Raw genomic sequence first — 12,469 nt, forward strand, 5'->3', positions numbered from 1 at the left:
TTTTTTTTTTTTTTTTTTTTTTTTTTTTTTTTTTTTCCCGTGTCTATCACCGCTGTGTGACTCGGCTTCAGTCTTCCACCGCGTTAACGGACTACTTGTTTGCCTGTACTAGCCGATGCTTGAATCGGTCATGGCAGAAAATCAAAAAAGCGCTCCGAAACCGTCCCTTGCACCAGGACCAGAGGATTCAAAAGGCCAAATCCAACTTAGCTCCGGTGTCCAGGATGCTCACGAACAAGCAGAACCGTACTGCGTGTATGGCCGTATCACCAAAGCGATAATCGTTCTGGGAGTATCCATTGCGGGATGCTTTTCACCGTTCGCTACGAATATGTACCTTCCGGCTTTGAACGAGCTTGCCAAGGATCTCCATCGCAGTATTCCATTGATCAATCTGTCCATGACAACGTATTTGGTAAGAGAAATCCCGTGATGCACCGATACTGAAGCTTACAGAATGCAGATCTTCCAAGGCCTGACGCCTGCCCTGCTGGGGCCACTTATGGATCGCTCCGGACGGAGACCCATTTACATCATCTGCTTCGTGCTTTATTTTGCGTCTAATGTGGGACTAGCTTTACAGAGAAGTTATGGCGCGCTCCTGGGTCTGCGTGCCATGCAAAGTGCTGGAAGCAGCAGCACCATCTCGCTCGCAAGTGCTGTTGTTGCCGACATTGCTACCCGGGCAGAGCGTGGAGTTTACATGGGCTATACTTTCGCAGGCTTCCTGGCCGGTCAAACCCTAAGTCCCGTCCTTGGAGGCATCCTGTCGAATTACTTGGGCTGGCCGTGGATATTTTGGTTTCTGGCCATCTTCTCCGCGGCTTTTTTGCTGATCCTGCTCCTTTTTCTCCCGGAGACTTCCAGGTTACTTGTGGGCAACGGCTCTCGACGGCCACCGCGCTACAGCTTGTGCCTCCTAGATCTGGTCCCGTGCCATGGATTCCATATCGAACCGCGCATTCCATCTGCGTCTGCCGTGGACAACATTACATTGTCTCAGCTCGTTCTGGGCCCCTGGGCTTCTCTCCAAGTCCTTTTGGACCGAAGGGTGGGCCTAGTGATCTTGGCCAATGGGGTCAATTTCTGCGGCACTGTGGCCGTCACCACCAGCCAGCCATCCCTGTTCAAAGAAATCTATGATCTGACTGATCTGCAAGTTGGATTGTGCTTCCTGCCTTTTGGCATTGGCGGGATCTTGGCATCGTACGCCCAGGGTAAACTTACCGATTGGAATTACCGCCGGCATGAGCGCAGACGCGTCGGACAAGGCTCGTCATTTGCCAATAGCTTAGAGGGGGGCTCAGGGATGGCCGGTTTTCCGCTGGAGCGGGCGCGCGGGGAGATGTTGCCCCCACTGGCAGCTATGCAGTGCGCTGCATCTATTTCCTACGGGTGGATGCTACAGCACTCGGTGCATCTCGCGGGGCCCCTCATCGCCCTGTTCCTCTTAGGTTATACCGCGGCGGCGATCATCAACTGCCTGAACGTTCTGACTATTGATCTATACTCGGACCGTCCGGCGATGGCAATGGGGGTGACCAATTTGACCCGATGTTTGTTGGGCGCCGGAGCCAGCGCAGCTATCGGGCCTTTGATCGAACATATTGGGAGGGGGTACGCCTTAACCATCATTCCTGGGCTTACTAGTCTGCTATGTATCCCACTGGCAGCCATTGTGATGGTTTGGGGACTGCGGTGGCGAAGACAGCGTGTGCAATGGGGATGACTCCTTTTTCGATCGAGTTAGGTAGTAGATAGAGGATTTATCCAAACTCCAGGCAATGGGGCGAACTAGCATAGACAATCGGAATGGTCGGCTGGGCCGGGCACAATGGCCCTTGTTAGACTGGTCGATGAAGGCTCAATTTCCAATCCATTGTTCATTACCGAGAGAGCTTACCACCTGGACAAATATCAAGGTTTTTGTAGTCGATATAGATAGACCGTTTAATAGCCATATGAAATGCCTAGAATCATCTGTCTCTGGTGTTATTATTCCTACTTGAGATGCAAAGGCCACATTCAGCTTGTCGGATCGTGACTCAGGAACGCCTCTAACGGCGATGGATGAAGAAGTCCTTGATGAGTGCTCTCCATTCAAGCGGCGAGTCGTGCATTCTAGGCAAAAGACCAGATCGCCCGTCACACCATCCCAATTATTTCTCTTATTTAATACGCACCCCACTGATCCACTCTCTATCATGTCCCATCAATAATCCGATTCCGTATTCCAGTACCGTGTCCCATGTAGGATCTCACCCCCCTTTGTCTCCATGCCGAATCCAAATCTGCCCTTGATCCACTGCATAAGATGGCTCGCAATCTTCACGTTGCCGAAGTCAGTCAAATGTGACTCTAGAGCAATATCATTTTGCTGCAGGATCCCAGTCGTGTCAAAATAATGCACATAGTCGTGCCCAAGATCCTGGAAATATTGATAAACATTTTGGATCTCCTGTACGAGCTGGGGCTTCTGCACGTAGGTTGTTCCCTGCAAAATAAAGTCACCCCATAGCGACTATACCGGACGCCATCGCAGTTAGCTTACGGAAGGCACAGAGCCACGGGACAATTCAAGACATGCCATAAGGATGATTTGGGCTTGCGGCCAAATCCGGTGAACTTCATTTATGTGTTCTATGTAGCTCCTCTCGAACTCTTCTCTCAGTACTCCATTCAGGTCATCGTTCGCCCCCAGGTTGATGATGACTAGATCAGCTGCCGCATGTGCTCGAAAATCCCATTTCGGTGGATTGCTCCCGTAAATCTCTCGGGCCCGCGGCGAGGAATCACACGTATGATGCCATTGGTACGTCTAAATGCCAGATGCTATTTAATTTTCTCTGGGTTCGGGAGAAAGGGGTTCCAGATGCGTAAGTAGGACCAACCTGGCCGCGGGGATTTCCCCAACATTCCCGGTCATGAAGACAGATACCCGAGTATGCCTGAGTCAAGTTAAGCTGCTATACCGGAGCCTTGCCTTGGGGGACTATCGTCCAGCGTAACTCACGCTAATTGAGTAGTCAAAGTCCTTCAATCCCGAGCCAAGATAATACGCCCACGAAGAGAGCCCCTCATACGTGGCATACTGGCCAATGCTGAGGCTGTTGTGCACTGTTAGCGAGCGTTCACATCACTCTTTCCGCCCTCGCCCTGGGACGCGGCACAGTCCTCCTACATACGAATCTCCGATGATTTCAAGGGTCTTAGTGCTCATTTTAGGCCTGTAAAGATCTCCGTCTGCGGAAACTGCGACACCAGCGAGTTGAATCGTGCAGTGACTATCAGCGTTTATACAACACAACTCAATGGGAAGGATCGGGATGTAACGTATCCATGGGCCCAATTGGTGACTATTTATCAAATACTGAGTCATTTCCAGCCAGATATGAAGTAAACTTCCCGCTTACCTCTTAGCTCAAAAGGCTTTTTCTCCGTGACGGTGGTCTGGTTGATTCCCGGGCTCCATGGCCCAATAAACTGGTAGGTAGAATTAGCCGTCACGTTGGCAAACTGCCACTCCAACCCTCCCAATCTTTGCCGAAATTAGCCGTCAAATTGAGGTGAAGCACAGAAAGGAAGTATACCGATATGCAACCAATACACCATGGTTAGTGTACTGACCAAAATTCAATGCCAACTACGCCATCTGTTAGGTCATATAACTCCCATCTCAATATCGAGAGGAGCTGGAGCTAAACTGGTATCCACACCTTCTGTCCAGTGAATTCCAGCTGAATCCCGGGAGCACTGATGTGGCAATAATGTCACGATCACGTCTGATTTTTCTGGATACGGCAAACTTACGACCACCCTGGATTTGACGGATTAGTGGCTGCTTTGGTACTGGATTTGAAGGCCAAAAGCGTCGCTACTTACATGAAATATGATCGCCATCCCATCGTCCCTTGTACGCGATCTCAGTCGCGTTGGGTTCATAATGCTTCCAGGACAGATCCCAAGCAGTGGTAAGCAAAGGTGCCTGTCCAGGGTACGCATCGAGGCGCAACTGCCCATTCTGGACTATTACGGCAGGGATAAGTGGAATGCAGGAAAGCAAAAGTAAACAAAGCATCGCGCGGTGCAATTTTGTGAGAATTTTTTTTTACTGTGCACAGGACATGGTCATCACTTCAACTCGAGGTGTTCTCAGCAACTATAAAGTAAGAAGTGAGGAGCTGATGTGAACCCATTGTGCTGTGCTGGCCGCTCATGCATTCCGCAAGGGGTGCAACTGATGAATCCAGGGATATATTGTAATTACGAATGCAGATCTGCTGGGAATGTTTGGTCTGGCCCTCCGTCGAGCAAGATGCCCTTGCAAAAAGAAGCCTGAGATCCCGGTACGTTGGGTGACCAATTCATAAAGCCTGACTCAACAGGCCAGTGCGCATACGCACTCTAACATCCTTACAATTATGCCTCTGATATTTGCAAACGCAACTTAAATTGGATGAAATATCCTTGGTAAGCTGGCCAGAACTTCAAAGCCCATCCTGCCACGGGCCATTGTATTGTTTTTTTTTTTTTTCTGCTCAAGGATCAGTATCGATGACCTATAGCCGGTCTTTTGGACGAACCCCATTGAACCGAGACCATGTCTATCCCAAATATGCTGCAATTCCACGCCCCAGAAGTGGGAGTTACCTTCCGAGCCAGATTGCTCATAAGACAAAATCCCGATGTAGCGGACCAACTGTTGGCCCAGTTGCCATTGCAGAGCACTCTAGGCCACGTCGTCATCTCGGGACAGGCAATCTGGCTGCCGACACGGATCGTCCATCTGGGTCGAAACAACATGGTAAAACGGCACCCTGGAGCTGTCTACCTGAACTCTGTGGGCGGGTCACTGTGTCTAACGTACGGGACCGTCACTGAAAGTGCCCTCGTCAACAAGGTTGCCGAGGTCGTGGAAGATGACTTCGAGGACCTCAACAGGCTGGGACATCTAGTCTATGAGAAAACCGTTACATCCGCCCGGCATACACTCTTGACGATCCATATCTCGCTAATAGACAACCCTACTCGTACTCTGAGCGAACACCAGCTGCTCGAGCTGTCTGCCAGGCTGGGCGCCTGCTACGACTGCAACTGGCGCGATGCCAAGGAGCTCATAGAAATGGAGGTCGACCGCGTCTGGATCACGAAGCCGGACGAGATCAAAAAGATCAGCTGGGGGATCATTGACAGTGGGGCCGGCAGCGGCGAGCAGTATTTCTCTGTGATGGTTCATCTCAAGTCCTTTCTCTTACATCTGGGCTGTGACGTGCTGTACCGCCTCTTGAAAGTATCCAAGTATGACGAGGTCCTCCTGCCGACACTGATCCGTATGACGCGGGAATTTCTCGAAGAAAATTTCAATACTTTCGAAATGTTAAGCGACCTGGGACTGGACAGCATGCGCCATGTCGGGGCATCTTACTCCAAAGCGCTTCCAACCTTGGGGAACAAGGAAGAGTACCGCCAGCTGACGGGGGTGCTTTTCACTTATGTCTGCCGCATGCATCGCTGGGTTCACTTTATCTTTCCATGGAATATTGGGGTGGCTTTCCCCCATCGCAAGCCTGATGAGATCATCTCCATGACGACCATGATTAACGGTCTCCCCAGCCCAATCTCTACTCCGTCAGCGATAGACAAATCTAGTTGCATGTGAAACCAGTACGAGCGCACCTGGAGATATGGATATCAAGAGGGTTAGTGTCATGTGTATGGGACGCGAAGACGATTCTCTTGAGCATAGTTGTATTTATCGGTATCTAGATTGATAGTGTCAACTCTGTTAAAATCGTGCTCAATAAAATCTACAGGCAATAGCATCCATCCATTTATTGATATGAAACATAAAGGAGCTAATACCCATGAACCTTACTTAAATATCACCATAATATACATTATAATTCAGTGAATTTTTGGTGGTTTAATCTTTTTAACTTAACCTCCGGATTAAGAAAACACGACAAGGCTTCATTTCTTACAGGATTAAGGGAGGAAAGTAAATGAATGATCCTATTTGTGGATCATGCAGTAGCGAGGAATATCGGCAATCTTTAAATGACATCAGAGCGATGACAAGGATGAAAGCAAGACGGGCGAATAAAGGATAATCGCATATTGAAATACGAAGTTCTCAAGAACTTTGTATGAGGGGCATTAATTATTTACTTATCATGTTGGTCACCCTCGCCTGAACCTTCCAGACACCCTTCTCGGAACGCGGCCCAAGAAGATCACGCGTAAAGCGAATATCCTCTGCGGTAGTCTCATACAGTTCTATGTCAAACCGACGGACGATAGCGGCAAGGGCTAGGTAGATTTCTGCATATGCAAGGCTGTCCATGGATGAATCGTTAGTCACAACAAAGGCATAAAATTTTATTCGAGGTCAAGACTGGGGAATCTGTGAATACTTACTGGATGCCTAGGCAAATCCGGCTGCCTTTGGTAAAAGAGCCAATGAACTTGAATAGCCGCTCCCCCCTTTCATCTGCAAGGATCCATCGGTCAGGGTTGAACTTTTCTGGCTCTGGAAAAATTTGATTATCCATATGCAGGAAATAGCTCGACATGCTCACGGGTGTCTTGTGATGTGTTTCGTCAGACTATGCGCTTGGTGACATTGGAGGTTTGAGGGTGGGCCAACGCGCAAGCAGAACTTACCCCGGGAGGAATTACGTATGATCTATAGGCCAAACACTCTGTGGGTGCTACTCTCGGAAATCGACTGGATCCTGCAAAGGAGAGTCTCAAGGATTCGTTGATAACGGCTGTCTGTGACGTCAGGAGATATGTTAGCAAACCAATCGTAAGTAGCCATGACTGCGAGGATTACACAGACCAGATACGGAAGATGCTGGGTTTGAGACAAGCGGGCTATACTGGTGGGAGTGGGCATAATACCTTCCAGCTCCCGGCGAAGTTTGAGGTAGATTGCTCCGTTGTTGAGCAGGTGGAACATGGCTACAGTTAGTGTGTTAGTGGTGGACTCTGACCCGGCTCCAAGGATAGCCATTTGCTCATCTAATAAGCGATGGAGGCTCCTTTCTTCTTGAGGGAGTTTTGGATTGATGAGAACAGTAAATGGAGTGTCTCGACTGTCGTTGCTCGCAAACTCTGACTCATTCCTTGCAGCGAGGGCATTCCGTGTCTTCGTGGTGTAAGTTTCCTGCAGGCGAACAATGCCGCTCATCGCCGGCCGCAAGCGGACCAGAATCCAGGGCGGTATAAACCGGAGCAGCGCTCCAATCGTAGGGAATAATTTGTTAAACGGCGATGTCCTTGTAATTGCGTCAATGCTGTCTTGAATCGCCCGGCTGAACTGTTCATTCCCCAACATGTCGAAGCTACTACCATAGAAGTGGTGGGTCGCGACTTCTGCTGTAAACGCTTGAAATACCCTGTTCAGTCCCAGGATTGACTGTGTCTGGTAAGCTGTTTCAAAGTGGTTAAGAAGTTTGCCGACCTTCTCCTGCACCATCGGTTCCGCTTCCATAATCGCCTTTTTTGAGTAAAACGGGCTAAGCAAACTGCGTCGGAGGCGGTGTTGCGCGTGCTTAACTGTCGCCACAGTAGAACCTGGGGAGGAATAGACAGCTACAGATATCGGGTCCTTGTCTCGTACTCGAGCACCACCTCCGTATACCTCGCTGTAGTAATATGGATCATTGATATGAACTTCGCGGGGATTAATCCGGACGATAGGCCCTTTTCTTCAGTCAGCAAGGCTGAGCAGTATGCTTCTTATGCAGAAGTCTGTCTGACCATATTTTTGGTGCATTTTCTCAATTTCCCAGATGAACATGCCATTTCGAATGACGTTGTGGTAGAATTCTGGGAGATGGGTGATGGCCGCGAGCCTAGGGCCCGGGATTTTAGCAAGAGGATGAAAGTACAAACGATAGATGGAGCGGATTGTCAGAAACACCACCACCCATATAAGCCAAACCAAGTGCATCATCGGCGAGTACGGAAGTCGCTAGTCCTCAAGACGAAAGTATTGAAAGAGCTGGCTGATGGAGAAGTCTGGTTCGGTGGACGTGGGCCCGGGGGCCCTCCATCTTATTATGACCATATGTCACCAAGCGCAATCATTCCATTACACAATTTCACAATGGGTGTGGTTATGCGAAAAATTCTTGCAGCAAACGTAAGTAGTCTGCCCAGCAACGGTTGGTATGTGCATCATGCAAAGCAAACTTTATGATACGGACTGAGAAATAATGTATTGTTTTCTCCTCTGTCTCAGTGGCTATCTTCCGTCTGTAAGGGGGCCAGTTCAAACTTTGCACTCATATACACTAAATGTTACCGTTCTCTGCTTTCTTCTACATTCATAAAAATTTTCTACTTTGTGACCCAGACCACTACATTCTGATAAAAGTCAACCTTCAGAAAAGGAAGAGAAGCAAAGCTCCAAAAGAACAAGATGATAAACGATATTGCCCAATTCTACGACTCTATAGCCAACATTTATGACAATGGATTTGCCCATAACCAGGGACTCCTCGACTTCATTGAACGTGTGAAACCCCATCTACCACGGTCTGCCCATATCCTCGATATTGGATGCGGCACTGGACACCCTGTGTCCACGACACTGGCCGCGTCAGGTCACCGGATCACCGGTGTTGACCTCTCCCCCGCTATGGTCGCTCTCAGTCAAGAGCGGGTGCCCGAGGGTCGCTTCGTCGTTGCTGACATGCGAGAGTACGAGCACTCTGTTGCGGAGGATCAGCCGGATGCTATTTTCAGCGTATTCGCGATGTTCCGGCTGGGTCGGGAGGAGATTGAAGAGCTCGTTAAAAAATGGGCCAGTTGGCTGAACGTGAATGGCCTACTGTGCATCGCGACTATGGCTGCCGACGACTGTGATCCAGAGAAGATCGCGAATGGCTATGATATAGATGGTCTTTGTGCTCGTGCTGTAAGGCAGCAATTCATGAAGAAAGAGGTATTTCATACCTTGTTCACGCGGCGTGGGTGGACCGAGATCCTACACCAAAATGGCTTGGAAGAGCTTGATGTGCGGTCAGCCCTGTTTGTGCCACCCAAATCCATGAGCACAAGCAACGCGAATTTCTACTATATTATCGCTCGCAAGCGAGTGTGAATGCCCCACTTTTTTCCATGAACCCTCGTGCGAGTATTTACGTGCAAGGCCAAACACTTTAGAGAGCCTCCGGGCTTGACATATTCCGACGAAGACCATTGGCCAGGACGAGTGCCAAAAAGAATCAAATAGCAACTTGTTGAATCCTATATCTTTATGATACTGTTGTGGAATTCAGGGGAAGGATGCGCAGGGAGCTATAAATCAGCTACACGCCAGCTAGCTTAATTAGGAAATAGATCTCGTTCGGTGGAAACACCAGGAATCACAGTATTCTACCTATTTATAGGTTATATAGAGGCCTAGCCCTTGACAATTCCCCCATTCTGCTACGGCCAACCGCCCGCAGCCAAAGCTTCCAAACATGGCAAACAAACAAGAAATGCAAACGTCTGCTAACCATGGATGCTCCAATGCCTGACGTACCGTAAACCGCTTCCCAGGGTCCAGATTCATGAGTCCCCGGATAAGATCCTTGAACGCTGAATCGACAACATCTGGCCACTCGGAAAATGGTTTGTAAGGGATATGTTCCTCAGACCTTTCGCCCCATAGCATGCTTAAGACCTGGCAACTTGTGTCATCATCGGCAATGTGCTTTAAGATCCCATTAATACCCCCCCCCCCCCCAAGGGATGGCCAGTGTAAATTTACGTAAATTTACAAATATAATTTACCGGTAAATTGACCGTAAAGATTGATAATTTACATCATAATTTACAGGTGCCTAAAAATATATATTTTAAGGTATTTGGCTCTGCACTCTTTTATACATCCAACAGATCTCTCTTTCTCTTCAGCGGTTCTCTATCCATAAGCCCACCACTGTTTCCCATCTCTATAATTTCCGGTAGTGATTCTTCAAGCTCAGAGAGCTTCCTTATTATTTAGCTTATTGATCCGCTTCCTTACTTTCTCCGTTGCTTCCTTCTTTCGGTCTAGAATTCGACGATTGATGTGGATATAGCAAATCTTATCTATCTTCTCGACCCTTAAACGGTTTTGATAGCACATATGTGTAAGATTCATCGTCGAAAATACCTGTTCTAAAGGCACGGAGTTTGCTGGTGTATCCAATAGTCGCATGGCTAGGTCCGCTAGATCGGGAGAGTACTCTGAAGCAAACTGCTAAAATGTATATAGATTATCGACTACTTTGTTTTCCTAAAGCTTACTGCTGTCAAAACCCTCTCGCATCCTCTTAAAATTTAAGAAATCTCGCTGAATTCTAATGTACTGCTCCGAAGAGGTGTGCATCTTAATAAATTTAAATACAGTTGTTTGTTCACCCATGTTAAATGCCTGGTGGACATTCTTTGGATCCAGATGGAAGACAACAAGGTGGATTGGCAGCAATTGGACCGCCCTTCTGGCTTTAAAAACGCTAAGAAGATCGTAGGAAGCATTGTGGTACTTGAGCGTCTCCTTAATCTGGCTCCAGCGATTCTTTACATACCCTAGATGAGCACTGGAGCTTTCGGAGGCAATCTGGGCTTCATGGATCGGCTTGAGTATGTCTAGTAGCTCGTCAACTCCAGCCCAGAAGGCGTATTTGTTGACCGGCTCCAGGACAGTTGGGTCGCACTTATTGCTAATATCCCGAGCAAAAGCCTTTAGAGCATCTTTGGAATACTTGAGATGAGCAAGAACGTTGTACTGGGTACCCCACCGTGTCTCGCAGGCGAGGGTCAGGGCATACTCCTGGCCATAAACCTCTCGTTGGTAGTGACGGAGCAAAGCTAGTTGTGGATTAGCTCCATAGAAGTAAGCAACTATGATATTAGCACTTTTCATTGTCTTGTTAAAAGGGTGTAGACTGATAATATCCTTGATTAGGAGCTGCAGACCATGAGAATCATAGGGCACAAAAAATGTGGTATAAAGTCTTCCTCCCAAAATAATTGTATTATTCGGCAGGTATCAGTTGCTACACTATTAATAGGGGGAAGCCTGTGGCCCATTGACTGCTCAAGCGTATCTAATTAATTATTTAACCAGTGTGCTTGATGTTGGGCAGACCATGTTCCCACTGGTATCGCTTTATATTTAATGCAGAAGGGACCGGACGGTATGTTGATACAAAAGTTAATAATACAATCTCGGCTAGTATTTAAAGACTCATCTATAATCAAGTTGATGATTCTACTCCGTCCAAGAATCTCTTCCACCTTGCGTTTGGTCTCATCATAGCACGTCTTAAGGATTCGGCCTACAAAGGCTTTTCTATCTGGAAGCTCGAAGGCTGGCTCCAGCCTTGTAAGGAATGATTTCATATAGACCTCATCAAACGTTGAAAATGGTCTTGCTCCACAGTAGATGGTATAGCCAGCGAGTTTTTCCAGCTCATCCACTTCTGCCTTGGAAAGTTGTCGAGTCTTCACTGGTTGTTGCTTGAACAAGAGCTTCTTTTGACCTGGCTTCGGTATTTTCGCAGCCAGAAGAGCCTGATAGGAAGGACATTCATTCAAGTGCCTTGCCATGCGTGATACATTCAAGGCATACTGTTATGCGTGGGGGGTCGGTAACGAGCTGAATAGGGCGCTACGATGCGAAAGGGAGTGTCTATATAGGAGAGAAGATAGAACCACGTATATTGCAGAACTAATCGCTGGCCTTCAAGAGTTCAGGCCCGCGGGTGCGAATATAAACACTTCGCACCTGACTAAGCATCTTAGCTAAGGATCTAGCTATCGCGCTTCTGAGCGCTCCTAACACATACCGCCAGTTGCAATGGCGGCACTGGACCTGTCTGCACTGTAGATGAATTAGAAAAACTTTAATTAAGGCAGAGGGCAGAGGAGCCATACTTTCTTATTTTGTGGAGCAATACTCTTCACAAACTCTGAGTGGATAGTGAGATTTTCCTGTTTAACCATTCTGTGGTGCTGGAGTTGGAGCGTGTTGGAGGGTCGCAAGGGCGAAAATCAAAACGGACTTCCTAATTTAGTTAGCATGTTCCTAATATGGCATAGCTTTATTTACCGGTAAATTACCAGTTTTCTTAATTTACGGTTCGCAAGTCGCGACCTGTAGACACGGTTCGCAAGGCCCTATTTACCGTAATTTTTATTGAATACGGTAAATTGCCATCCCTTACCCCCCCCCAAGTCCTTAATATCCATGGGAGGCTTATCGCGTCCCTTGAGAGACAGCTTGTGCTTCTTGGCTAGTTGTCGTATCACCTAGTTACATTACACAAATATAAAGTGCGGAATATCAAGGTCAAGCTGTATGGCAAGAAAAGGGTAACTTATACTCGACGCATCTGGCGGTTTATCTATTTTCTAATTTTATTAGAAGTTTTATTTTCATATACCAGCGGAATACCTTCCAGAAAGTGTCCAAGGAGCTCTTGCA

General features: G+C 47.8%; 5 protein-coding genes across 5 annotated transcripts; 3 read left to right on the forward strand and 2 right to left on the reverse strand.

Annotated features, from left to right (window-relative positions):
- Positions 1-130: 130 nt before the first annotated feature.
- ATNIH1004_006744 (uncharacterized protein) lies at positions 131-1,729 on the forward strand (the record flags this gene model as incomplete). The annotated part of the gene is made up of 2 exons (XM_033571371.1): positions 131-415; positions 464-1,729. 2 exons carry the CDS (start codon positions 131-133, stop codon positions 1,727-1,729), a joined length of 1,551 nt encoding a protein of 516 aa, XP_033424686.1.
- A 483-nt stretch (positions 1,730-2,212) lies between these two features.
- ATNIH1004_006745 (SGNH/GDSL hydrolase family protein) lies at positions 2,213-4,078 on the reverse strand (the record flags this gene model as incomplete). Its single annotated transcript, XM_033571372.1, has 10 exons — positions 2,213-2,494; positions 2,552-2,818; positions 2,892-2,948; positions 3,014-3,107; positions 3,186-3,252; positions 3,414-3,538; positions 3,591-3,643; positions 3,717-3,753; positions 3,811-3,817; positions 3,883-4,078. 10 exons carry the CDS (start codon positions 4,076-4,078, stop codon positions 2,213-2,215), a joined length of 1,185 nt encoding a protein of 394 aa, XP_033424687.1.
- A 522-nt stretch (positions 4,079-4,600) lies between these two features.
- ATNIH1004_006746 (uncharacterized protein) lies at positions 4,601-5,659 on the forward strand (the record flags this gene model as incomplete). The annotated part of the gene is made up of 1 exon (XM_033571373.1): positions 4,601-5,659. The coding sequence occupies one exon, from the start codon at positions 4,601-4,603 to the stop codon at positions 5,657-5,659; it is 1,059 nt and encodes a 352-aa protein (XP_033424688.1).
- Positions 5,660-6,160: 501 nt separating this feature from the next.
- On the reverse strand, positions 6,161-7,960 carry ATNIH1004_006747 (cytochrome P450; the record flags this gene model as incomplete). The annotated part of the gene is made up of 5 exons (XM_033571374.1): positions 6,161-6,335; positions 6,418-6,605; positions 6,664-6,774; positions 6,842-7,707; positions 7,765-7,960. 5 exons carry the CDS (start codon positions 7,958-7,960, stop codon positions 6,161-6,163), a joined length of 1,536 nt encoding a protein of 511 aa, XP_033424689.1.
- A 468-nt stretch (positions 7,961-8,428) lies between these two features.
- Positions 8,429-9,112, forward strand: ATNIH1004_006748 (class I SAM-dependent methyltransferase; the record flags this gene model as incomplete). The annotated part of the gene is made up of 1 exon (XM_033571375.1): positions 8,429-9,112. The coding sequence occupies one exon, from the start codon at positions 8,429-8,431 to the stop codon at positions 9,110-9,112; it is 684 nt and encodes a 227-aa protein (XP_033424690.1).
- Between the last annotated feature and the right edge of the window lie 3,357 nt (positions 9,113-12,469).

This window comes from Aspergillus tanneri (assembly GCF_003426965.1).
Source record: "Aspergillus tanneri strain NIH1004 chromosome Unknown AapTan_7_pilon_pilon_pilon, whole genome shotgun sequence".
Classification (NCBI taxonomy): Eukaryota; Fungi; Ascomycota; class Eurotiomycetes; order Eurotiales; family Aspergillaceae; genus Aspergillus; species Aspergillus tanneri.